The sequence below is a fragment of the Peromyscus eremicus genome, chromosome 18, assembly GCF_949786415.1.
Source record: "Peromyscus eremicus chromosome 18, PerEre_H2_v1, whole genome shotgun sequence".
In the NCBI taxonomy this organism is placed as follows: domain Eukaryota; kingdom Metazoa; phylum Chordata; class Mammalia; order Rodentia; family Cricetidae; genus Peromyscus; species Peromyscus eremicus.
The window spans coordinates 40,967,470-40,995,444 of NC_081434.1; the positions used below are offsets into that span (position 1 = coordinate 40,967,470).

A 27,975-nucleotide genomic window follows, 5' to 3' on the forward strand; every position below is an offset into this window, starting at 1 on the left:
TCCAGTGCCCTCTTCTGACCTCTGTGGGCACCAAGCACACATGTGGTGCACGGACTTACATGCCAGCAAAAACACTCACATGTATAATAAAATGAAAAAAATCTAATAAAATTGTTCTAAGAACTGTACCCATTTGAGAGTATGGAATCTTCTCTACCATTGCTTCCAAAAGGTGGAATTTAGTCTAAGATGAGCTCATTGTGGCATCTGTGGACATACAGAAAAGGACTTAACAGCACAGACCTCCAAGGAGAGCCTGTCATGATGCTCTAAATCGGGTCCTTGTAAAGGTGAAGCAACCAAAAGAGTCTCAGAAGTCTTGCCAATAATGGGTAATTTCCACTTCAGTTCCCCGAAGTTATGCAATACAGGTCAATCCGATAACACCTTAAGCTAAAGACAGAGTAGGAAGAGGTGGAAGGAAAGACAGCTATTCTGGAGTGAGGGCTAGAGTCTCTGTTAGGACAGTACAAGAATCTAGGCAGCATGGCAATCGTTTGGTGCCTCCGATGGGATCACTGAGTTCAACAGTGTACCAAGGGTTTTGAAAGAATTTGGATTTGATGTGACCCACTGAGAAAGTCATCTTCTGATTGACAGGACACAAACAATGCTTATGGAAGAGCAATGTGACACCAAAACAGGAACAAACGCCTTGCAGGTCAATGGAGACCAAACAGAAAATATACCTGCAGCTAAGACAGTTAAAAAGAAGTTCTTGTTTGTCCTGGGTTAAGTCTTAGCTAAGGGATGAGTCCCTGTGTGTCCTGGGTTAAGTCCTATCTAAAGGATGAGTCCCTGTGTGTCCTGGGTTAAGTCCTAGCTAAGGGATGAGTCCCTGTGTGTCCTGAGTTAAGTCCTAGCTAAGGGATGAGTCCCCATGTGTCCTGGGTTAAGTCCTAGCTAAGGGATGAGTCCCTGTGTGTCCTGGGTTTCTACTTGTAATTAAGAGTGAGCTCCTGTTTCTGGTGAAAACTGCTTGCAACCCTGTTCACTTGATGTACACCCTTGCCTCTGTTCCTTCCTGCCTCACTGTATCCTTCTAACAATGTATAACCCAGTTGCCAACCCTCTCACCCTGTAAACAAATGCCTTATCTCTCCCAGAAGAGGGACTTCTAGAGGCCAGCAGGGGCTGCTCTCTCAAATCCAGACCAGGGAGGCAGCTGGCTGGCCAGGTCTGGGTGCACCCCAACATACAGCTTGTGTAAGTTGGACAATCATGGACTTGGTCTTTTCTCCTTGCGAATACCAGCTCTCACACTGGTGACATTTACACTGCGTAGGCAGTAACTCAGAAAGGTTACTTCATTTTTCGGATGGACGGCCTCAGTGTGACACCCTCAGACTGCAATGGAGAGACACGCCATTGTATACACAAATGAACAAGCAAGTCATGTGTGTGTGTGTGGGGGGGAGGGCAATGGACAAGGTCTGCTAATGTTTGAGTCAAAGAGGCAGAACCAGATGGTTCCAGGATTTCAAGGATGGATGACAGGAGGCGGATGGTGGCACCCGACAGCTGGGAGAGAGAGTCATAGGGAAATGTCGTTGACATTCTAAAGGTAGACAAAAATTACAATGTTCAGCAGAAATTTCAGATCTAAAATTAGACTTCTGCAGAACATGTCATTGTGTAAATTTTTATTTAAATATAGAAAGTTAATTCTTTTTTTTTGGTGTGTGGTTTTTTTGAGACAGGGTTTTTCTGTAACAGTCTTGGCTGTCCTGGAACTCGATTTGTAGCCCAGGTTGGCCTTGAACTCACAGAGATCCATCTGCCTCTGCCTCCTGAGTGCTGGGATTAAAGGTGTGTGCCACCATGACCGGCCACAGAAAGTGAATTCTTAAAATAAGAAAAATAATATATTCTAAATATATAGTATGCCAAGGTAGAATTACTTTTCAAATTATGTTGATCTAGGCTATACTAAAGTCCAACTTAATGATCACCAGTAGAGATGGATTAAATTGTCTTGTTAGGTATAATTCATACAAAATCATAGTATTTTAACACGATTCTTTAATGTATATACTATACATATTTAATACAAAGATGATAATTTCCATTTTATAGACAAGAAAATGGTGAAGCAGGGCTTGCAGATGTTAGCAGAGTTGCAGCTCTTGGTGAATGGAATGAATTTAAGGAATAGTCATATATGGCTAATTCTGCTTCTTCTAAGATAACCAGCAAAAGCAAATGTAAGAACAGTAGGTAAATCAAAAAGGGAACGGACAACTCAGAACCCAAATCCTGTATTTTGTCACATTAACCTTAAAAGTTAGGTGTGCCTGTCAAAAAACATGTAACAAAAATGACTGAGCAACAGCTCTTTTCCAGGAGTGTTTTATGTACTGAGACCGGGGAAGAGAATGTCCACTCTGAGCTACATCTTGAGTTTGAAGAAATAAATGGATGGAGCAGGAAGACACCCTAACAGTGACGTCATCATGAGGCAGTACCTTCAAGTCTTACCGTTGATAACTGGCGTGTAAACAACAATCCCAACCAAGTTTGGGTCAGATACAGTTGTGTCCAGAATAAGGCCCCCAATGCTGAGAGAAAGAAAACCACATATTAGGGAAGAAGAACGGAAAAGAATTTCAAGTAGTTCTGACATTCAAACACCCCACTTTGTATAGTACAATGTTTATGCAACATAAAATGAGGCAAAAGGAAGAATATTCCAAGTAGAAACCAATGCTAACAGTAAAAAGCTGGAAACAACACATGGCCGTGGGGGCAGGAGAGGTGGTCAGTGGGTGGGAACTAGCTATGGAAGCACAAAGCCTTGAGTTTAGAGCCCAACGCCCACAAAAACAAAGGGTGTGGGCGGCGACCCTGTCATCTCTGGAGTGAGAGGCGGACACAGAAGGATCTCGGGGGCTGACAAGCCATGCCTAGCAGCCTATCAGGGCTCTCCAGGTTCAGTGAGTATCCACCTCAAAGACTAAGATAGAAAACAAAAACAGGGTACAACAGAAGACGACACTCTGAACCTGGTGCTGACCTCTGGCCTCCACAGCTGCCCATACCAGCACACACACAGACTATACACACTAAATAAACAATAAATACCATAACCATCAGATAAAATGTGTGTGTGCATTAGTTTTTGTTTGTTTGTTTGTTTGATTTATCTTTGCCTCCCCTTTGGGGAACAGGGTCTTGATATATAGCCCAAGACATCTCTGAACTATTTATAGCAATCCTCCTGCCTCAGCCTACCAAGTGCTGGGATTATAGGCAGGTGTCACAATTCCCAGATTATACATATGTTAACTGCACTAAACTATCAAGAAGGACCTATAAGGCATTGTTAACTATTTTAAGGGCTTAAAACAATGGGACTAATGGTCTCTTCATATTCTTCTGCACATAGTATTTTTTGTTTTGTTTTGTTTGAGATAATGTCTCATTATAAAATAACCTTGGATGGCCTGGAGCTTGCTAGTAGACCAGGCTAGCCTTAGCCCCCTAGAAATCCACCTGCCTCTGCCCCCTGAGTGCTGGGATCAGACCATTTTTTTCATCATGTCATCCATTACTCTTCCAATTTAAAAACTAGTTGTAAAGCAGTGTCTTTTCATCTTTAAAGTAAGCAGGCATTACAGGCATGGTTTCTGCTGTGCTAAAACTAGATGGATTGCAACTGTATTACCAGAGAGCTGTAGCAACAGAAAGAGGGGAGCTTGAGAATTCTGGGAAATGAGACAGTGTTTACTATAACACCATGGCAAGCCATACACTTTCAGTATCTCAGTGGAACTTGGAGCCTTATTTAATCCTTTATTAACTGTTTACCTTCAGTCTGTGGTTTATTCACTGTAAGACACTGCCAGTCCCAACAGTTTAGAAACCTGTTGCCTAAATCTTCCAGGAAATGCAATCTACCTGCAGCAAAATGATCCACATGCTGTCATAGAATTGGCAGTCCAAGCAGCCGACCAAAAGCTCTGGCATCATCCGACAGTAGTTCTCAGCCCCATTCCCAGACCCTCTCTACACTAGGAGTTAGTTTCCACTGTAGCTTCTAGGTTTCTAAGTAGCATGCATAAACACTATTTCTCATTTTTAGTTTTAGAACTGTATTTAGTGACTTCTACAATAGATGAGGATGCATCTCACAGCTTTCACAAATGCCTTCTCTCTACATCCACCAATCAACGGTGAGCCCTTCTCGATACATCAAACCCACGAAGTCACCATCAATCAATTCCACAAAGTTGTTTTTCTCATTCTTAGAGACAGCTCTCCTTATGCTCGCTGTCCTCCTACGCTCTGGAAAGCTGGTCTCAAGAACAGAAGCACAGCTGTCATCCTCTACCTCCTCTGCAGGGTCTCCCATGCTGGATTTTGATCTTTGTACTATCCAAATCCAAATATCGCACAAGACTCTTAGTTCACCACATTTCACAGGACATCCCTACTCTTTCCCAGATCACTTTTTTTTCATCAACTGTGGACTGAACATCTTTCCATAGCAACAGAAATGTAACAGCGTTATTCTGGGTCGCTAATATTCCATTTTGCAACCCTATTAGGATTCAGCTAACTGATGCCTCACGGTTAATGCAAAAACTAGTTTAGTACGTACATCCTACACAGAACATGACCACTCCTCTCCCTCCCCGCCCCCGACACTCACCTGCTTATGACCATTGCTGTTATGACGGGCTCCCAGCCTGAGTGGAGCACTGTCCTGGTAGCTGGGTGTTTGGCAGCTATTATAATCCAGATAGGTGTCAGGGCCAAGAAAAAGGCACAAACTAACGGCGAAATGTAATAATATGTCTCTAGAATGAAGAAAAAGAGACATTTCAACCCCTCTTCTTTCCAATATAAAATCTAAACTGTCAAAAGAAACATTTTTACCAGATTTATTATCCATCATATTAAGTGTCTTACATTTTCTATATACCCAAATTTAGAACTGTAAACAAAATTTGATGCCAAGTATGGTGGCCCATTCCCCTAGCCCTGCAATCAGGAGGCTGCAGCTGGGAAACACAAGTTTAAGGGCAGCCTGTGCTACATTGCATGCTCCAGGCCAACCTGTGTTACACAGTAAGATGTTCTTTTAAAATATCAAATAATGTAAGTGAAAGAAAACATGAATTTCCCAAACGTTTATGGTGAGACAACACCACAGCCCACACAAGAGAAGCAAGGACACCAGGATGGACAAGCAACAGGAGAGTTGCTCCCCCCACCCCCTCACCCACTCCTAATGGTTGCCAAGACTTCACCTTCCTTCTCTGTGGCATATGTCTGGGTCCCCACTGTTCATCCGGCCTCTTATTTCCCACCTCCTTATTGAGATCAGGCTTGGCTGCACAGCATTTCACAGACTTGATTCATCCCATTTCTAAACAAAGTTTTACATGAGTTCTCAGAAATGATTGAAAGGTAGGTGTGTGTGTGTGTGTGTGTGTGTGTGTGTGTGTGTGTGTGTGTGTGTGTACTATCTCCTAACACCAGACAAAAGACACTGCAAGATCAGAGACAAGGGGAGAAATGAATCCTCAAGTTGCCTCAGCTTTCTTACTAAAGGCCCAGAGAGTGAGACTGGGGCATGAATTCACAGGACACAGCAGGGGAGTGCTTGGGAAGTGAATGATAAACAAGCATGCACAGGGTGAATTCCGTTTGCATGGACAGCCAGAGGAGAACAGCCTAGCAGCCCTCCAGTCTGCAGACACTAATCATGAAAAGTCCACCAGGCAAAAAGGCCCCTTGGAACACTGAGAGCAATCAGCAGAGACCCAAAAGGCCCATCTGAGTAACCCTGGCCTTGGGACAAGGTCTGTTCTACACTTCCCAACATAACTTTGAATCAGGCCTCACAGAGCTCAACGTAAGCCACAGTTAACAGCCCACATTAATAAAGTCCAACACAGCGTATGGAAACAGCACAACAGGACACTGAACAGCACTGTGCTCATGGTGCCCAGCAGCCACCAAAAATTTAAGTCTGGAATATTTGATTGCATGAAAATCTCTGAGATACCTTACTCTAGATTACTTTTCTCACAATTTTTTTTTCAAGTACCTAAAGTAACTTTTACAAGTCTAATGAATTAAATGTATAAATAAGGTGACTTGCTTGGTATGGTGGTGCACACACAATCACAAGTTCAAGGCCAACCACAAAGAACAACACAAAAGCAAGCAAAAGTAGCCTGGCAAGAAGGCTCAGAGAGAAGTACTTGCAGCCAAGCCCGACACCTGAATTTGATCCTGAACCGACTGGGAGGAAAGAACGGACTCCTGAAAGCTACCCACTGACTTCCACATGAGCACTTGGTGCACACACATACCTACACACATACTCTCCCGCCCACAGACATAGACAGACACACACATGAAGAGTTTTTTAAAAAGGGAAATAAAAAGGCTGGAGAGATGGCTCAGTGGTTAAGAGCACTGACTGCTCTTCCAGAGGACCGAAGTTTAATTCCCAGCATCCACATGGCAGCTCACACCAATCTGAAACTCCATTTCTAAGGGGTCTCATTCCCTCTTCTAGCCCCCATGGGCACTTCACACACACATGGGGTCCTCAGTCCTCCTCAAGTTTTACCTCAAGTTTGACTTCTCAAATGCATGATAATTTTTTTAAAGTCATAGTTTGGTGCTAATTTTAGGAATAGGCAATCAATTCCAATTCTGTGTGTTCATTGTTTATGTGGCTTAGTATCCTGAGTAAAGACATCTTCACTTGCAGAGTCCCATCCAGAGAGGATCCTCTAATCTCCATGCTGGGACTTTCTCACACCCCCCTTTGACCAGACACATCAACACTTCCAATCCCTGGAAGTTTTTCCATACATACAGGCAAAACACATAACAAAACACAATTTTTAAATGTAAAAGATGACAATTTTTTTTTTTTTTTTGGTTTTTTCGAGACAGGGTTTTTCTGTAGCTTTGCGCCTTTCCTGGATCTCGCCCTGTAGACCAGGCTGGCCTCGAACTCACAGAGATCTGCCTGCCTCTGCCTCCCGAGTGCTGGGATTAAAGGCGTGTGCCACCACCGCCCGGCATAGATGACAATTTTTAAAGTAAATATTTATATAGTACATACAACTTTAGTTAGCTCTCTACCAACTACAAGAGTGAGATAATGAAATTATAAAGTTGATGTTACTTTAATGAGCTAAATTACAAGTGTGTGCAGAGCCTCTCCAGCATGAACTTTAACTCTATGAGCCTGAGTCACAAATTCTTTATGTTTCTTTATGGTTGGAAATCGCCTATCTTTTATTTAAATCATTACACTATCCTAAGGGTTTTTGTTGTTGCTGTTGTTACTTTCTTTTTTTGAGACACGGTTTCTCTGTGTAGCCCTGGCTGTCCTGGAACTTGCTTTGTAGATCAGGCTGGCCTCAAACTCAAAGATCTGCCTGCCTGTGTCTCCCAAGTGCTGGCATTAAAGGCGTGTGCCACCACACCAGGCTTATCCTAAGATTTATAAATACCACTTTAGCTAACCAAAGTCTTATTATGAACATTTCAGCCAGGATATTCCTGGATTCTTCTCTGTAACAAAAATACTTATTTTCTTCAGCAAGGATTTCATTACTTAAAGACAGAGTTGATCTCATAGTCCTTGAGCCACACAACCTTAAACTTAAGAAGAATGTTTTGTTTTGTTGAGACAGGGTCTCATGTACTCCAGGCTGTCCTCAATTTACTATGTAGCCGAGGATGGCCTTGAACTCCTATGCTCTTGCCTACACCACCTAAGTGCTGAGGTTGCAGGGACAAGCGTAACACTCATCAGACATCCCACATATCAGATGTTTACATTATGATTCACAACTGCGGCAAAATTACAGTTATGAAGTAGCAGGGAAAATAATGTTATGGTTGGGGGTCCCAACAACATGAGGAACTGTATTAAAGGGCCACAGCAATAGGAAGGTTGAGAACCACTGATTTACGCTTAAGATAGTTAAAGATCCCATTATGACTAAAGATGTTTTACTAGATAAAGCTAAAATTCTTCACTTTTCCCCACTAGGGGAAATAAGTAATATTTATAGAATTAATATTTACAGGAATAAGTCATTATTATAGATACTAAAAGTGTCTAAACAAATATTATTTTCATTGGCTCTGCCTGGACTTGCCGTCACAGATTAAAAATGATGATATACCAGGCACGGTGGGTACTCAGAAGGCAGAGACAGACAGAGCTCTACAAGGTCCAGCCAGTCTGGTCTACATTCTGAGTTCTAGGCCAGCCAAAGCTACACAGTGAGACCCTGTCTCAAAATAAATAAAAGAAATGAACAATAATGATAACAAAATTTAGTTTTACATTCCTTCCATTTTAAAAGAGCATGACTAATGCTGGATTTGTTATCAGTCTCTCCATTACTTCTTGGTGAAGTTTACATTTATTTACATGGTATGTACATGTGCACATGCATGCCTGTATTCCATGACACACAGGCGAAGGTCCGAGGACAACTCCCACCATGGGATCAGATCCGGGTCATCAGGCTTGGCAGCAAGGGGCCTTCCCTTCTAAGCCACCTCACTGGCTCCTCGACATTACTTTTTTAAAGATGAAAAAGCATGTGTTTATTGAAGGGATTCCCAGTGGTCCTTGTAAACCACAGATGAAGGTAAATAACATTCCAGTTGGAAATATTCCTACCTCACAGGACACCTAATGCTTCCAACAATCTCCATATCACCAAGGGGACGCTAAAAGCATCAAAAGCACTAGACACGGAAGGAAAGACTCTCCTGCCAGGTTAGCTCACCTCAGCATCATGCTCAGGTCCAAACAGAAGCTCCACTACAGGCTTCAACCACAGTACCCTCTACCTAAACATCTGAAGGGACATCTGGAGCTGAGAAAAGTACTCCCCACTCCCACCCTTCATTGCTGCCCTGTTTTCAAAGAGGAAGGAAAAAAATTAAAAATAATGAGTACTCATGGGGATCCACAAAAAGTTAAACCAAGTTACCACATAACCCACAACCTGATGTCTAGATCTAGTCTCCCAGGAGAACTGAAAACGTACTTTTCACATAAGAACTCATAAGTGAATGCTCACTGCAGCATTATCTGCAAAAGTGAAATGATCTGAGCATATATCAAGTGGTTAATGAAGAAAATGCAGTATATCCATCCCAAGAGCATTACTCAGTCATGTCATTAACTCATTCTGGGGTATTCTTCAGCACTGAAGTTCGGCCCTGGCTCCTGTGAAAATATACGTAAATCCTGAAAACACTGAGCTGAATGAAAGAAGCCAGGCATCAGAGGTCACATACTATAATCCCACTTGTATGAAACGTCAGAAGAAGCAAATGCAACAGACAGACACTAGATCAGCGACTGCCAGGAGCCAGGGAAGAGCATCGTGAGGAACGTGTTCATGTATAGCGGGCTTCTTTAGGGATGGTCAAACTTTCTGGAATCGGAATGGGTGAAGACAGAAGGATCTTATGAAAATCCCACTGTGCTGTTCACACAGGAGGGAGGGCTGCATGGCGTGTGTCACCTGATTGTCAAGGGCATTAACAGAAAGTAAAGCAGGGAAACAGAAAAGGAGAAATATACCACAAACAGGACACAATGTTAAGGCAGGTGAGGCTGAGGATCTGTAAATGGACTTTCAGGGCTATTGCTATGATTGCACGCTTCTGAAAGTATAAAGATATTGCCAAGTAAGTTTCTTAAGCATTAAAAAAGTGGGAAAATTGGGTTGGAGAGATGGTTTAGAGGTTAAGAGCACTAGCTGCTCTTCCAGAGGTCCTGAGTTCAATTCCCATTAACTGCATGGTGGCTCACAACCATCTGTAATGAAATCTGGTGCCCTCTTTTGGTGTGTAGGCATACATGCAGACAGAACAGTGTATACATTATATATATATATATATACATATATATTATATATGTATATAATATATATATATAAAATAAAGTGGTGGTGCACACCTTTAATCCCAGCACTTGGGAGGCAGAGCCAGGCAGATCTCTCTGAGTTCAAGGCCATCCTGGTCCACAGAGTGAGTTCCAGGACAGGTGCAAAGCTACACAGATAAACCCTGTCTGGAAAAAAAAAAAAAAAAAAAGGGAAAATCATCATGAAACCAAAACTTCCAAATAACTTACTATAACTGTGTTCTTTTTAAATCTGGCATTTAATTAATGTCATAAACTTAAAGAATTACTTTTAGAAAACCATTAATGACACAATTAGCAAAAGAAAATGGGTCATTTAAAAGCCAAACACAATCTTCTGCATTACATTAAATGTAAGACAATGTCCCTTTTCTAAATGAAACATGTTTAGAAGATCCCGGCTGGAGTAATATTTTGCATGAAAATCTCAATACATGAGTACTGTGCTAAGCTGTGTATTGACCCACAAAGAGACCCTGAAACTGAATGCTACCAGATATGACAAAGTCAAAGACTTTGACATGAGAAGTCTGTGTGGATGATTTGGGTGAGCCCTAAATGTGATTACTGGCATCCATGTAAGGAGGAGACAGGACAGACCCAGCTACTGAAGAGAGAGCGATGTGAAGAGAGGCACTGAAAACAAGGAGCCGGCAGCTGCCAGACAGAAAGGGAGGGAACAGGTTCTCCCCTGAACATTTAGAAGCAGCCATCACTGCCCACACCTCGGCATCTGTCCTGTGTGATTTTGGGTGTCTAATCTCTACAACTAAGACATTAAAACAGCACTGTTTCAAGCCACCACATCTTTGCTCATTTGGAATTGTTACACAACTGAAAACACATGAAACTTTGGGACCGTCACACCCAGCAAGAGCTCACATGTGCAGTGCTTATCCAGTGCTGTAATAAACTCCAGAAAAGTAGAGACGCACAAAGCCAAAGCTGTGCAAATTACTCCGATTCCCGAACTGTGGAGTATTCCACAGTTCTGCGGCCCCAGCTCCCACGGTGTAGAGTTGGCAGCATTCTCCAGCTACCTCTGCATCACTTCATGAATGGCATTTGTTCTCATCTAAATCCCTCTCAACTGTGGAGTGACAAATTTTATACACCAGCCTTTTCTGTGTGACCAACACAGTAACATGTAGTGGGTAGCCGATCCAGCTTCGACCTGGAAGTACCACCCCCTTTGAGGCTTCAAATGGTCACGCCTACAAGGCGGAGCTGAGAAAGGGCCCTTGAAGACCCGAGATCCAGATGTGCGGGCTCTCTTGGTTCCTGGACCCTGGATGCTGGAGGTAGACCGAGCTGAGTTCTCCAGAGAACACTGCCGGACTGCGCTACACCTTTCCCGGACCCTGTTACCTATCCCTTCACTTGTAAGTTACCCCACAAAATAAACCTCTCTTTTAACTATGTGGAGTGCCTTAATATTGAAACCAATAGCGACACATATGGTATACTTTTCCCCCAAAATGTCCACTAACAACCATCACACTTTCTTGGAGAACTGACATTCTAAAAATCACTCAAAGATGCCACACTGCTTTAAATAAAGCATTCAAACACAGTGGTAGGCAAGGTAAGTTGGGCTCTTCATGCCAACACACCAAGTTAGTGAGGCTCTAGAACACACCATGACCAGCAAGGGGGGCCCTGCTACTCTCAAGGGGTTGAAATAGCTTGGATCTGACAGCTCCCACAGAGCTTTAGCAGGCAACTTTCCCAAGGTAATGTGAAGAATGAAAATCCGATTTTGCTTCTGAGATCTTGCCTAAAAAGAGAAAAGCTGGTCATTTTTTTTTGTCAAAAAATGTGCATTCTCTTTCGATATAAAGACTTCGTTTTCTGTCTTAACCCCCTTTTAAATGGACTTCTGTAGTAACCAGTATTGACAGGAATATTCAAAAGATAAGGGACCTGTTCCTGTCAACTCCAGCCTTGGAAATCAGCCTATACACAGCTCAATAATAAAACTTGGTATTAAAAGTCCTTACCTAAAATTAAGGGGACATTCCCCAAGCCTCAGTCTACTTCTGCAGCTGGAGTACACAGCTTCTGGGTGGCAGAGGTGTCTACAAGCTACGACAGCTGTAGCAATGCTGGTAGGTGAGGCTACAGAAATGGCTGGTAATTATGTCCCAGTATTCACCAGAAGCCAATCTTATTCAGACCCAAGAAAGAAATGGGCCACCCAACAAGATGTAGGTGACTGAAAAATGACTGGTGGACTCAAAAGAGCACAGATTCTGTTGTCCCCAACAGATCAGTAAAGAAACTGTTAAAGGAACTCATGACTCATCTCACCTAGAGAGAAAAACACTGCTGTTCCACTCTCCTGTACCGCTAGGTAAATAGAACTATAAAGTCCACAACCTGGAACAGTGGCAGCCTGTCTGCTCTGCATCTGCCATAACGCAGGAGGCGGAACCATGCCACCAGCCTGGCTTAACCCGCTACAAAGAAGGGATGCATGCCCAGTGAAAACTAATGATAAGATTTGTCGATTTTGTTTTGTTTCTGTTTTTGTTGTTTTGAAGACAGAGTCTCACTATGTAGTCCCAGCTGACCTAGAATTTACTAGGTAGACCAGGCTGGCCCCGAACTCACAGAGATCCACCTGTCTCTGATTCTCTAGTGCTGGGATTAAAGGTGTGTTCCACTATGCACAGAATGACCATCAGGTCTTACTCAGATCTGGAGTTTGCTCAAGGAAGAGAGACACCTTCTCCACCCAGAACTCAAAATGTTATCATGGCCTTATTCTCTAGAATAAACTCTTCCTGAGTCTTTCAGCCCCAAGAACATCCTGAAGACAAAGTCACTTTAACCTGTGAAATGTTAGATGTTAACATTCTCTTCAAATGAGAGAAAAACACAACTTCTCATGTACAAGGCTAAGTCCCACGTCTAGATCCATCAGTAGCCATAAAGCTAAGTCCCACATCTCTATCCATCAGTAGCCATAAGCTAAGTCCCACATCTCTATCCTTCAGTAGCCGAAGTCTTGTTTTATGCTTTGGTTTGTATTACTGCTTTTCTGTTCCTGCTGTTAGTTTAACGTATAATCAAATAATCAGTCACTACAACCACACTCTAGTTTCCATTGACCTGCTCCACCATGGGTTCTCTCTGAGGCAGTGCTCTCATACTCTGCCATACTAGCTATATGTAACTTGGTACATTCTTTTTATAGCCCAAGAGGTCTTACTCTTAAGCCCAGAAACTGTGGCATAAATAACTTACATTAAGAGTTTTTGCTGGACCTCACAGCCAGAGTTAATAATACATCTTGAGGTCACTTAAGAATGCTATCCTACTGTGTACTCAGCCTGTTTAACTGGCCTTTAAGAGAACAATGCAACAATCAACCTTCCTTCCTTGGATTTCCCACGTAATCAACCCAAGCTAACACATAACTGTAATCTTAAATTATGTACTCTCTGATGGCCCTGACTAAAAAGTAATGCATGTGTGTTATAATAATCACTTGCTGGAAACAAGCAGTCTTATAAAACAAATATCCGCCATAAATGTTGACTATAACATATGGATATTGTTTGGTGAGCAAAGATGTTTGTGATACTGTTATCGGGGTCGGCTGGAGTCAGTGACTTCATCCTTTGTAAAACTCCATCAAAGATTTCTGTAAAGTACCCCTCATTCCTTCTCCATTGAACAACTTTCTGCTTGTTGCTCTCAAAGGGAGCAAAATCGCTTTTTAGGGACTGTGCTACCCAGTTTTATGTCAACTTGACATACAAACTAGTTTATCTCAAAGAAGAGCAAGCAAGTAAGGTATTTTCTTAATTGGTGATTGATGCAGGAGGACCCATCCCATGGTGGGTGGTGCCATCCCTGCGCTGGTGGTCCTAGGTTCTATAAGAAAGCAGGCTGAGCAAGTCAGGTATAGCAAGTCAGTAAGCAGCACCCCTCCATGGCCTCTACATCAGCTCCTGCCTCCAGGTTCCTGCCCTGTTTGAGTTCCTGTCCTGATTTCCTTCAGTGATGAACAGCAATGTCTTTTCCTCCTCAACTTGCTTTTTAGTCAAGGTGTTTCATTGCAGCAACAGAAAACCTAACTAAGACAAGGAAAGACACACAGACACACGGGGGCAGACACACTCAGAAACAGACATAGCCACATAGGACAGATTCACAAGACAGACTTCAGGCAGGCACAGGCTCAGACTCGTACAATGGAGAGGGGACAGAAGACAGAGGGAGAGTGAAGCAGAGATTTAAACCTGGACTTACTCTTAAATGACACCAAGGAAGTACCTGATTTCTTTCCTTAATGAGACACGGATGCATTACCGGTATCTTAGAGTTTACTATCAGTGTGTTCAAACCGATTACAAGAAGCTAACTGAGTCAGCCTACAAAAACAATGAAATAAGCCTTCACAGGCTTTCAGCAGCAGGAGACAGACAGAGCCGCCGCTGGTGTGACAGAGGAGCGCGTGGCCCGTGCGACAGCGTGACAAGAAAGATGCCACCCAGTGACTGACCTGAGTCTGATGCTCAGAACTCACAGGACAGAGGAGAGAACCAAAGACCACAGCTGTCCTCTGAGCTCTGCATGCCACAGCACACAGCCCACTTCTCCACACAATCAACAAGCAAAGAGAAGGGCAGAATACTGCACACGTACCTGAGACCGGGGCCATGTGTCCTCAGTCCTCCTGGTCAACTCTATGTCAAATTTCGCCTCATGTTTTAATGACTTGTCACCATGGTCTCAGATACATAATAATTTTTTTTTTTTTTTTTGGTTTGGTTTGGTTTTGGTTTTTCGAGATAGGGTTTCTCTGTGTAACAGCCCTGGTTGTCCTGGAACTTTCCTTTGTAGACCAGGCTGGCCTCACACTCACAGAGATCCACCTGCCTCTGCCTCCAGTGCTGGGATTAAAGGCATACACCACCACAGCCTGGTGCATAATCATTTTTTAAAGTCATAGTTTGGTGTTGATTTTAGGATTAGGCAATCAAGTCCGTTTCTGTGTGTTCATTGTTTATGTAGCTTAGTATCCTGAGTAAAAACATCCTCCCTTCCAGAGTCCCAGTGACAATCCTCGCTAATCTCCATGCTGGGACCTTCTCACACCCCCCTTTGACCAGACACATCAACACTTCCCTGGATTTCAAGGTCTCCATTCTTATTTAGAAGTACAGAGGTTACAAAAAGCAGACTTTGGCCTCAGAAATCCTAAAGATTAAGGAGCCAAGGTCCCAGAGGGAGAAACTGAGGCAGGGTAGGGAAGCAGAGAAAATACAGGGGTGTGGGAAGAAAAAGGAACCTCTCACCCTTGAGTCTGGTTAACATTTCTCCAGCTCAGAGTCAAGAATTCCAGCAGAATAAACAAATTTTGCTATGAAGACTGACTGCGTGGACACAATATTCCTTTTTGCAGGGATGTTTCAAATATGAGTGTGAAAATAGCAATGACCCATGCTTAAGACCAAACTGGATGACCTGTGACTTAACCCCATTCCCTTCCCAGATGTAAACTCTGCGACTCTCACACACGCTCATCAAGCTCCTTCAGTTAAAACCTCCTATTTTTCTTCCACCCTCGTGACCTGTGGCTGTACCTAATCAGCCTGTACTCCTATCCCATGGTCCTCAGGAATGTGCCTCACCTCATGGTTCACTAAGGAGTTCCTTAGAAATCCTTCACACTCTAGCAGCCAAACTCCTCCATTAGCCCACTGTAGAAGACACTTGGATGCAACTCTCTCTTGAGAAGCCCACACCTACATCTTAGGTGGACACTGTCCTTTTCCTACATGCGTCTTCTCCCCTAATGCCAAAGCTTAAACCTATGTGAAAACCTTTTCTTGATAAGCTCCAACACTGCTTTGAAAAGAAATATGAAAACAAGAACAAAGGAACAGCCAACAGCCATTGTGTACAGATGTTCTAGCTGCTGGCCCATTGACAGACTCTGACAGCTTTTAAAGACTCCTGCAAGGGTAAGGACTGCCCTATGAATGGGCACAGCCTGTGCCTTTCCCCTGCAAACCACATAAGAATGCATCATAATCACATAAGCAGAGGCCACATTACATAGTTCGTCTTCTCGTTCCATCAGATCTCTCTTGCCATTTTTACTTTTCCGAAGTGTTACTAATCCCCAGAGCTCTTTACCGAGCCAAGACACCCTACGCTTTTTCACTAATCCTGGGTCCTCATGCAAAGGATGCTTTTGTTACAATCAATCATATTCTTGCACAGTCACCACGCCAAAGTCTAATTAGAGGGCCATTTGAATAAATTCTAATCATATTAACTAAATCATTTTCAAAAGTTTGTAAAAACAGTACTTATTCAGCATCTATCATGTACACAGCACCAAAGGTACTACAAAAAAATTAAAATCAAATAAAAAAAACCACAATATTGTCAAGAATTTTGTATTTCAAACAGAAAGGTGCAGACACAGTAAGTACTCTATTACTGCCTGGTCCACTGACTTCCTGTAGTGCACTAAAAAGGATTTTTTTTTTTAAAGTATGGGGGGAGGGGTAGTACTGTATTTAGACAAAAAAGCTACAATCACTGACCAACCACAAAGTCCTGAAAGCCACTTCAATAAAGTGCTAGAACAATCCAGATAAGCACAGGCAGACGTATGCATGTATGTATGCATGTATGTATGCATGTATGTACGTCTTCCATTTCCTCCTGACTCAGCCTCAGAGGGTTCACGTTTATAGAAATGCACCCATTCTCCAGAGGCTAGGTTTTCAGCACGTAACTCTTCATCACAGCCCCTGTGAGCCTTTCCATTCTGAGGTGCCGACTACAATGTGCTTTCCTTTTTGGTCTTTAGAGTCTTTTCTCTTCTTGGTCTAAGCTAAGATTCTGTCCATTTCTTTCATTTTGTTGTTTATTCCACAGCTTTCCTGCTTGGTTTAATTATACTGCGTCCTTACTTCACTCCTGCAGACCTTGGTTTAGTTTGTTCCTCAGCGTCCTCCTAATACAAGTGTTTATAGCCATGAGCGTCCTCCTTAGGACTGCCTGTGCCGCATCCCGTAGCTTTGGAACACTGTTCTCATTCTCATCTGGCTGAAGATGTTTGGTTTCCATTTTGAGTTCTTTGAGCCGCTACTTGTTTGGGGTGTACTGCTGAATTTCTATATATTTATATCTTTTCCACTTTTCCCTCTGGCACTGCTCTCTAGTTTCACCCCATCATGGTGACAAAAGATGTCACATGATTTCTAAATCTGTTAGGATTTGTACATAGCTTAATATGGGGTCTGTTCTAGAAAATGGTCTACACACATCACACAGCTGTTGAGAGGAACATTTTGTAGGCTGTCGGGCTCCTGCGGATTAGTGTCCACTCCAAGTCCGGCATTTCTTCACTGTGCTTCCATCTGGATGACCCACCCACTGTCGAAAGTGAGGTGCTGAAACCCCCACTGGGTTTGTATTGTCCTCTACTTCTCTTCCAACCTGTTAATAACTTCCCTATATTAGGAATGCTGACGTGGGTACATATATGTTTACAAATGCTGTGTCCTCTTCATGAACTGAAGTTTTCCTATGTCCACTTCTTTGAGCCATGCAGTGTGTAGCCTCCATAGCCAAAGCTTACAACTACCAAAAAGATCCTTCTTTCTTCTCTAAACACTGCTTAGCATTTCCAGTGTAGTTCAGAAAATAACTTCGCAGCAAGATGAATGTGATCTTAGAATTTAACTCTGCCTGCTTCTAATCTTTGTATTCAGAATGAAAATGCCAGCCACATAACTGCTGATCTTCTGAGGCCCCCTAGTGCTCAGGACGCAGACACTTTGGCAATCCAAACACGGTGACATTTCAGAACACCTGTAAGCTGTTAAGTTAACGGCAGAATTAACCGGTAGCCCATTAAAAAGAAAATCCCTTGAGGGCATCAGTTACACAGATGACATGAAAAGGGTCTGTAAGACTGCAAAGCCAACTTTCAGAAGACAAATAAAGGCCCAGAACATCCTAAACAATGCCTAATAACACTGTTTTCTAAGATTATGGTAGCTGCATTTTTCTCTTACTCCTCATGTGCTGGCTCACACCTATAGTCACAATACTCAGGAAGCTGAGGCAGCATGAGTTGGAGGGCCATCCTCGGATACGTTGTGAGACCCTGCCAAGACCCAAGCTTAGTGTGGCACCACGTAACATTCAAAATATTGAAGGATTTAAATGACAGCACATTATGATCGTGTCTTTTATTTATTGAATTTACTTGTACAGGTGTTTTATCTGCAAGTATATCTGTACACCCCTTGCATGCCTGGTACACAAGGAGGCAGATGAGGCCATCAGATCACCTGCGACTGGAATTACAGACAGTTGTGATGTCATGTGTCATGTGACAGCTGCCATGTGGGTGCTGGGAATACAGGCATGCACCATCACACCCAGTTAGTCTGTGGCATTTCCATCCTCTTAATAGTGCTGGGAAAACCTCTTCATCCTCGTGTGTGTGTGTGTGTGTGTGTGTGTGTGTGTGTGTGTGTGTGTGTGTGTCCCTTTTCTCTTATCTCCTCCTCAAAGCAGGAGAAACATTTCTAACTTCAGATGTTGGTCAAAGGGCACCGAGTACCTTGCTCAGGCTCTTACTGGCTTCCTGTTGACGACAGTCTTGAGACACGTTCTCATCTACCGCCCCAGACTCTCAGTGCTCCCTCCTCAGCGACCCAAGTGCTGGGATTACGAGTGTGCGTCACCATGCCTGGCTAGACAACCTCCCTTCTCCGCTACAATGAACAGCCTGGCCTTCAGGGTAAGGACTATAAGTTGCTCAGATGTCTGCCTGTGGGTTGGGCAGTGAGTTTAACAGAGCAAGAGAATAACACATCACATTCTCCAACACCAGCTATAAGCTAACATTTACTCCCTGAGTGTAGCATCTGTATCTAAAATTGCATGATAATTCAGAGAAGGAAAAAGCAGAATCAATTTATTATCCCAACAACAAAACTTAGACAAGATTTAGGGTTATTTCTTTAGTAACATAACTCCCCTTTTCTGTGTTTCCTGAGAGGAAAGGGAATGGAACACTCCCCTGAGGGTCAGTCACTGCATACTGTACAGTGACAAGAGCCACAGCCAATGGGAACACAATGGTAGTTCACAGCACTGGCCGTTTATTGTCTTATCCATTATTTCAGGCGATGTATCTTTATCTTCAAGTGAGAAACGACTTATCTGAACATACACAGTATGTCTTTATGTCATCCATCAAATCATATCCTGAATGAAGTTTTCCATGCTGCTGCCAAAGTCATACAAAGTTTATTGCGTTTGACAGGATAAAGCCTTTCTCTGGTTCAAAATGCATCTGAAGCTCCTCTTCAAACTTTAAATGTACTTCAGATGTATTCAAAATTATATCATAAGGCTGTATAGAACTCATGGGCAATTTGTGAATAAATATTTGCTTTGGGATTGGCTTGTAAATAATTTTATTATAGTAAAGTTGTGGGTTTTTTTAAACTGGACATCTGACACATGCATGTGCACACACACACACAAACTTGGCATGAAAATGAAAGCACAACTAACATTCTGCCTTTAACTCACGTGCACAAATCACATTCACTACCACTTGTCCCAGAGCACACGAGCCAGTTAAAATAGTTCATTGGATTCTACACATTTCCCATCAGCACTCATCAGGAATGTATATATAAGATGACTCTAATTTCACCTAGTATTCAGGCTAATTTTCAGGATTTTTGTTTTGTTTTTAATTGTCTTGAAGCTACTTATCAGTATAGGGTTTTGATGTGGGAAAAATAACTCACTGGTAAATTTTAAAAAAAAACATGGTAACCCTGTACTGTCATGTTCAAAACTCATAAGAGAACAGTGTAGGGTGATTCCAACAAGAAGGAAGCACAGACACCATGGAGTATGACACGCTTGTGTTAAACTTCAACAGCAGGAAGTGTAAACATGGGAGCACGCAGAACTTCTACGGTCCTCCACTGTAAAATTTTAAAGGATACCTAGGTGTTGTATCCCACACACCTGTACCCAAACACTTGGGAGGTGGAGTTAGGAGGCAGAAACAGGAGGATCAAGAGTTGTCCATATTGCAAGTCTGAGGACAGCCTGGGGCTACATGAATGAGGCCGCCTCAAGAAAGCAAGCCGGGCAGGGCAGAAAGGAAGAAACAGAATTTACAGAGGATAAACATTTTCTTAGCATTCTGAACTTAGTAAGAGAAAAAAAACACATAATAAATGTACAAGTTACAGTGTTCTAGTCAATTCTACCACTGGTTCTAAGAGATGAAGGTCACCAGGGATTCATGACATTTTACAACAATGACTTTTAAAGACTGAATAATGCCATGTTTAGTTTCAAGTCAACTTACCAAGACAGGAGTACAAACCCTGACTTATCCAAGCTAATATGGCAAGAGTTATCAGATCACCAAAACTAGCAGCAATGGGTGTGGCCACGTTGTCAGGGTTTATGCCTGTCTTCTTTGAGCCAACGATAACTCCAACCATTATTATTCCTAGGAGAAAGAACACCCGTTACTTCTGATGCTGCCTCAGAAGATCCATTCCCCAAACACTGAAATACACAGCTTGGAGAAAAAGCACACCAGTTCCAGTTAGAATGCTCAAATAAACTGATTAAGCAAACAAAATATTTTACTGTAACCCCTTTGGCAAAATGCCCTTCAGCAAACTGCAAGAGATCCCAGAAGAATATCATCCGCTCACTGTTGCATTTACTGTAAAATTACGTTAAAACTAAAATTTTGAATTTAATGAGGCATATGCTTTAAATGTAATATATATATATATATATATATATATATATATATATATATCAAACCACAGATTTTCATTTTAACCCTTGAAGAATGAAAACACTAAAAAGAGAAATCCTATTTATAAGCATAGTAACAAAACAAATACACTCATATATGGTAACTAAAAATGCTTCATCGTATTGTCTTACAGTGAAGTGTTAGGGAGCAGGAATGAAGAGGCCTAACAACATTAATGCAGTGGCCGGGCGGTGGTGGCGCATGCCTTTAATCCCAGCACTCAGGAGGCAGAGCCAGGCGGATCTCTGTGAGTTCAAGACCAGCCTGGTCTACAGAGAGAGATCCAGGACAGGCACCAAAACTACACAGAGAAACCCTGTCTTCAACAACAAACAAACAAAAATTAGTGCAGCTATAATAGGCTGCAGACTAACAATACTGGGACTAGGCCTCACCATTACAATAACCAGGAGAAACCACAAACTGTACCCTGCAGAGAACCAATCAGAATTGAGACAAACAAGTACTAAATGCTCTAGGACATAAAAGATAGCTTACATGATCGGTATATGTTGCCAATTTCCTTGCAGCAACACTAATACCAATACTGTTTGACAAAACTTCTGTTGCTTCACTCCTGCCCAATCAGGAGTTCAACCCCCATCTGAATCTGGAATTCCCCTACACCCCCATCCTTTACTCCTTAAAAACCCTGCCATAACTGATCTCAGTGCTCTCCCTATCCAACTGCTGTGTTGGAATGGACAGGAAGCCCAAGCTCTAGCTTGCAATAAAGGCTCTTCGTTTTTGCATATGAACTCAGACTCAACAAGTGCATGCCTTTAATCCTAGCACTCAGGAGGCAGAGGCAGGCAGATCCCTGAGTTCAAGACCAGCCTGGTCTACAGAGTGAGTTCCAGGACAGCCAGGGCTACACAAAGAAACTCTGTCTCAAAAAAAACATAGGTAGGTAGGTAGGTAGGTAGGTAGGTAGATAGATAGATAGATAGATAGACAGACAGACAGACAGAGCAAGCAGCTAGAACTATCCAGACCTGATGGCTCATGATAGATGGATGGATGGATGGATGGATGAATGGATGGATGGATGGATGGATGGATGGATAGATAGATAGATAGATAGATAGATAGATAGATAGATAGACAGATAGATAGAGCAAGCAGCTAGAACTATCCAGACCTGATGGCTCATGCCTTAGATCACAAACATTTGGGAGGCAGAGGCAGGGAGATTTTGTGAGTTTGAGGCCATCCTGGTCTACATAGAGTACTCCAGAACGGCCAGGGCTACACAGAGAAACCTTGTCTCAGAAAACGAAGCTAAAAAACCATAGTAAACACTGAGCTTGATGACTACATCCCACAACATACAAGGTGCCTCGTATAGTGCTCATATCAATAAATATAAAGAAGCAATCCTGTAAATTCTAATGCAGTTAATTTTTATTTGGGGGTGGTATTGAGACAAGATTTCTGTACAGCCCTGGCTGTCCTGGAACTGACTCTGTAGACCAGGCTGGCCTCGAACTCACAGAGATCCTCCTGTCTCTGTCTCCCATGTGCTGGAATCAAAGGTGTATACCATCACTGCCCAGCTCAGTTAATTTTTAACTTCTGTTTTTTTTAACATATAACCATAAATATGCTATGTTATATTATATTTATATTGTCACTTAAAGTTCAGGGTGTTTTAATGTGCATACTTGTGTGTTTGTGTGACAGAGTACACACGTGAGTGCAGGGACCCTCAGAGGCAGTTGGTGTTGGAGTCACCCTTTACCCTGGGCTGTAATCACAGGCAATTGTGAGCTGCCTCATGTGGGTTCTGGGAACTGAACTCAGGTCCTCTGGGAGTGCAGGAAGTACCCTCAACCAATAATTTAAATGAGGAATTGCTTTTAAAACTGAGAATTCCTAGAAATCTTGTGACAGGCCAGAAAGTCCAGGTGATTTCCAGGAAGGCCTTTCTTAACTCTTAGGGACAACAGTGAGCCATTGTACTGTTCTTATTGAAAACTGAGCCAGAGCACCTATAGCCAAGGAGACAACCTCAAAAACCTGTTCTCCACTGTGTTTACAAATAATGAAATAAACCAGGTGTTGATAGTGCATGCCTTTAATCCCAGCACTCAGGAGACAAAGGCAGGTGGATCTCTATGAGTTTGAGGCCAGCCTGGTCTACGGAGCTATTTCCAGGACAGCCAGAAACCTTGTCTTGAAAAATCAAATAAATAAATTAATAGTAACATAAAAATACATCTGAACTAAGATTATTTAAAGTTTATGTGGCCATTTTCATCATGAACAAATACCATTTTAAAAGTCACCATCGCCGGGCAGTGGTGGCGCACGCCTTTAATCCCAGCACTCGGGAGGCAGAGGCAGGCGCATCTCTGTGAGTTCAAGGGCAGCCTGGTCTACAGAGCGAGATCCAGGAAAGGCGCAAAGCTACACAGAGAAACCCTGTCTCGAAAAAACCAAAAAAAAAAAAAAAAAAAAAAAAAAGTCACCATCCTGGAGGAAGAGGCAGATGCAGAGATCCACAGCCAAACATTAGGCGGAGTTTGGGAATCCTGCGGAGGAGGAGAAAGGCGTGTAGGTGCCAGAGGGGTCAAGGACACCATGGGAAGACTCACACAATCAACTAACCTGGATGCATAGGAGCTCACAGAGACTGATCTGACAACCAGGGAGCCTGCATGAGACTGGCCTAGGCCCTCTACATACATGTTACAGCTGTGTAGCTTGGTCCTCTTGTGGGACTCCTAACAGCAGGAACAGGAGCTGCCTCCGACTCTTTTACTGGCTTTTGGGACCCTACTCCTCATACTGGGTTGTCTTGCACAGTCTTAATACATGAGGAAGTGCTTAGTCTTACTGCAACTTGATATGCCATGTTTTATTGATGCTCACAGGAGACCTGCCCTTTCCTGGATGGAGATGGAAGAGGAGGAGATTGGGGAATGGGGGAAAGGGATTGGGAGGGGAGTATGGGGGTGGGGGTGGGTGGGGCTGTGGCCAGGATGTAAAATAAATAGATGAATTAAAAAAAAAAAGTCACCATCCTGGGAAATCAATCCTTTTATTAAAAATTCAAAAACTGCCAAGCAGACACTCACGAGCTCACCTACCCTGCAGAAGCGACGCAATGAAGGCAGTGGCCACACTGCTAGAGCACAGAAGGATGGAATGGCTGAGGTAATATTTCCCTTCTGGAATCCAGCCCAATATGATCGCTGCCACGGCCGCTAAAAAACCAACCACTGTGGCCTGGACCTGAAAATAGTTTGTAAAATCCAGATCAGTGATTTTTAAAACATTACCTTTTCATTAGTTAATCATTACAAGACAGTCAGAAGTTCTGTACATGGTAATGGAACTGCCTTCATTTTAAAGAGGTTACTGGATTGGAGTTTTAATAGCACTTAAGGTTAGCATTCAGGCATCTGTACTGTCCAGGACCTTAGGGTCCTGACAGGATATGTCCTCGGCTGCAAACACTAAGAGCAACCCCTGCGTGCACTTGTTACATTCCCTTATAAAAGGTGGGCCTTGCCCACCTTCCATCTCTTTCTCTTGCCCAGGGACTGGTCTCTGCCCCCTTCTCTTCTTCTCTCCTCAGCTCTTATCTCCCCAATAAACCTTCCATGTCAGTTCTGTTGTGTGGCATGACTCTGGGGCTCCTTGGCTCCAACCTGCCAAGGTCACCTTCGCCATTTTTAGGTTTTTTTTTTTTTTTTTTTTTTGGTTTTTCGAGACAGGGTTTCTCTGTGTAGCTTTGCACCTTTCCTGGGACTCACTTGGTAGCCCAGGCTGGCCTCGAACTCACAGAGATCCGCCTGGCTCTGCCTCCCGAGTGCTGGGATTAAAGGCGTGCGCCACCACCGCCCGGCATCTTCGCCATTTTTAAATAAATTATAATACTTAAGGCAGTGGCCTCTCAAATCCCCCCAATCTACGGCAACAGGTGTGGAATGCAGGACCACATGGTCTTTGTTAATTTTGCTGTTGAGACAGTCTCACTATGCAGCCCTGGAACTCACTATGTAGACCAAGCTGACCTCCAACTCACAGGGATCTGCCTGCCCCTGCCCCACACACTGAAAGATGAATCCCCTGGAGCTGAAGGTACAGATGGTTGTGAGCCACCTGGTGAGTGCTGAGAAGTCCTCGGGAAGAAGAGTACATCTCTCAACTGCTGAGCCATCTCTCCAGGTCCGTCCTAACCAAGCGCTCCACATTCATCTTCACAAGCATCGCTGGTGAAGCTTCATGCAGAAAATAACCTTTCTCCTAACCCAGCCCACAGCCGCATCTTCTCCTCTTCCTTTGGTCTATGGCAAACACTCCAACCAACCACAGCCTCACTGGTTGGGCACCTGTTGTGTCTTGATGGATCTGTCCAAGGTCCCTGTTTATCACACATCCTTGGGGGAGGAAGCCAAAGGGGCGTTGAATTTTGGCAACTAGGACCAGAACATTCCCGGCCATCTCTGGCAACCATCCTAAACAACAGTTGCAAAAGAGGATGGCAAGGGAGGGTGGAGATTATGGGAAGACAGAATGCCAAAGGCTGAGGTGGGGACTGTCACAGTGACCTGTATAGATCACTCATGACAGTCATGGCTTCAGTGTTCACTATTTAAATCAATATATTTTCACTTTCTTGATTTGTTAGAGAACTCTATTGATTTATAAATATTTGTAAGGGTCTTAGTTTTGTGTTTTTCTTGTTACTGGGGACAAACTTCTTGCGGGTTTGGCAAGCACTCTCCCACTGATATACTGATATTCCTACCTAGTCCAGTCCATAAATGTTTTTACCAGCCCGCCTAGATTCCTACATGGTCAAGCTGAAATGTTCTTAGACTTTTCTAACAAAATACTAAGACTGAAAAGACAGAACTGAAGCCCAGAACAGTTATGTAAGTTAACAAAGGCTTACAGCTGGTTTATGTTAGAGGGAGAGGCGAGGTTAGGGCTCAGACTTTCTTAGTTCCAATCCTACAACTTAGAATAAACTGCACAGATACGAAAAGGCCTTTATTTCAGGAACTCTTTTGTCCTTGAAATGCAATGCATGAAATTATATATTCCCACAACCATGTTCTCAATCTTATGGCCTAGCTGAGCTAACATTAAAAACGAGTACATATTCCTGCTGCTCACACTAGCTGAAGAGTTACTCATGACAGCTGAAGTCATTTACTTAAGAGTCAGGAGAGAACAGATGAAGAGGCAGAAACACCTCAGAGCAGAAGGAGCCACAGAAGATACATAATTCCTGGTTCATTACATATGTTACTGGGAACTGAATGAACTTATTAATATGAACAACGGCAACATTACCTAAGGAAAATCAACATGAACAAATGGGTGACCACGATATCCAGAAAAGAGCTCAGTTTAATTAAGCAACTAATGTGTGGATTTCTGTGAATTCGAGGCCAGCCTGGTCTACAGAGTAAGTTCCAGGACAGGCTCCAAAGCTACACAGAGAAACCCTATCTCTAAAAACAAAAAACAAAAAACAAAAACAAACAAAACAAAACAAAAAAACCAACAACTAAAGAAGGCGGTCTTGTATTCTGTTCCTGTAGACCCAGGAAGATTAATTTGAACCCAGAAGTTTGAGATCAGACTGAGAAACAGTGTTATCACCTCAAAACCAAAAACTAATACAAACAAAACACAAAAAGCAGGGCATGATGCTAGGCCTCAGAAATTAAGCAGGAGCGTTCTGTCTGAGTTTAAAGTCACCCTGAGCAACAGTGGAAATCTGTCTCAAAAAACATAAAGACAGGGCTAGAGATGTGGATCACTGGAGTACTCCCGTAGGATACACAGGCTCTGGTTCAAACCCCATCACCACATAAACCAGGACTGGTGATTCCATCTGCAATCCCAGCACTCAGGAGGCAGGAGAATCCTCACCTGGATACAAAGTTTAAGACCAGCCTGGGATACATGAGATCCTGTCTCCCCACCAAAAATCACAGTCATAAATAAGAGTAGGAGATAGCACAGCACATGTGGTGGTCTAAATGAGAACGGCCTCCACAGGCTTATATACTTGAGGGCTTAGTCACCCACTAGTGGAACTGCTCGGGAAGGACTAGGAAGTGTGGCCTTGCTGGAGGAGGTGTGTCACTGGGAGAGGACACTGAGGTGTCCAAAGCCCTCGTCAGTCCCAGTCTCTCTCTGCTGCTCACAGATCAGGATGTAAGGCTCTCAGCTAAAGCACTGTATCTGCCTGCCTCCAGCCACGATGATCATGGACTAAGCCCCCAATTAAAGCTTCCTTTTGTAAGAGTCGCCTTGGTCATGGTGCCTTGTCACAGCACTAGAACAGTGACTAAGACAGTACTGAATGAATTCTTAACCATTTGTATAAATATTAATACAAAAGCTGACTCTATTACAGCTATGGTGTACTTGCGTGGTTTTCAGTACTTATACTGTTTTACATTTGGAAGAAGCTGATCAGTTTCTAGAAATAGAGTAACTTTCAAAGGCCATGTCCATCAACTGATTTCATCACCTTTTCAGGGTATTGTTTTAGTGTCTCATGAAACAAATGGTAAATTTCACACCCAAGATCTATGAATAAATGTGTCACTTACCTGCTTTAAAGCCAAGTTGCCAATGATTAGATTCCACTTTTCAATGGGTGAGTCCATCTTCCCAACATTTACCTGTTAAGGAGGATATTAGCATCACTCTTTTGTCTGCTCTATTTAAACAAAGCCCAAATCTTAAAGCACAAACACACCTTTAGTAAATCTGTTGTGTGTGTTGGGCTGTGGTGGCGCACGCACCTTTGATCCCAGCTCTCGGGAGGCAGAGGCAGGTGGATCTCTGTGAGTTTGAGGCCAGCCTGGTCTACAGAGTGAGTTCCAGGAAAGGTGCAAAGCTACACAGAGAAATCCTGTCTCGAAAAACAAAAAACAAAACAAAACAAATCTGCTGCATGCAGCCTGTGTTAGAACATTCTGAACTAACCACTAGCTGACTGTCTGGCTTGTCGACAAGTTGTAGTCATCCATCTACTGGCAGATGTTATAACTACATCAATTATCATCCTCACATGCCAAATTTGATATAATGAGGCCCAATAGAAATAATAATGCTATAATTTTGAGCTGTTAGTACATAACTCCATAGCATAAAACTAATATAATCCAAAGAGTTATTGGCCAAAGAGCAAGATATAAACAAATCATTCATGTGT

At 42.9% G+C, this 27,975-nt stretch overlaps 1 protein-coding gene across 4 annotated transcripts in view; it reads right to left on the reverse strand.

Moving 5' to 3' along the window:
- Nucleotides 1-27,975, reverse strand: part of Slc41a2 (solute carrier family 41 member 2) — a 133,208-nt gene that overhangs the window by 53,750 nt on the left and 51,483 nt on the right. For all 4 annotated transcript variants that reach the window (XM_059245110.1, XM_059245109.1, XM_059245108.1 and 1 more), the window contains exons 4-8: nucleotides 27,368-27,439; nucleotides 23,876-24,020; nucleotides 20,316-20,462; nucleotides 4,652-4,799; nucleotides 2,479-2,558 (exon numbers count right to left, since the gene is read on the reverse strand). In XM_059245110.1, coding sequence (XP_059101093.1) covers nucleotides 2,479-2,558; nucleotides 4,652-4,799; nucleotides 20,316-20,462; nucleotides 23,876-24,020; nucleotides 27,368-27,439 — 592 coding nt within the window. The remainder of the gene's footprint in view (nucleotides 1-2,478; nucleotides 2,559-4,651; nucleotides 4,800-20,315; nucleotides 20,463-23,875; nucleotides 24,021-27,367; nucleotides 27,440-27,975) is intronic.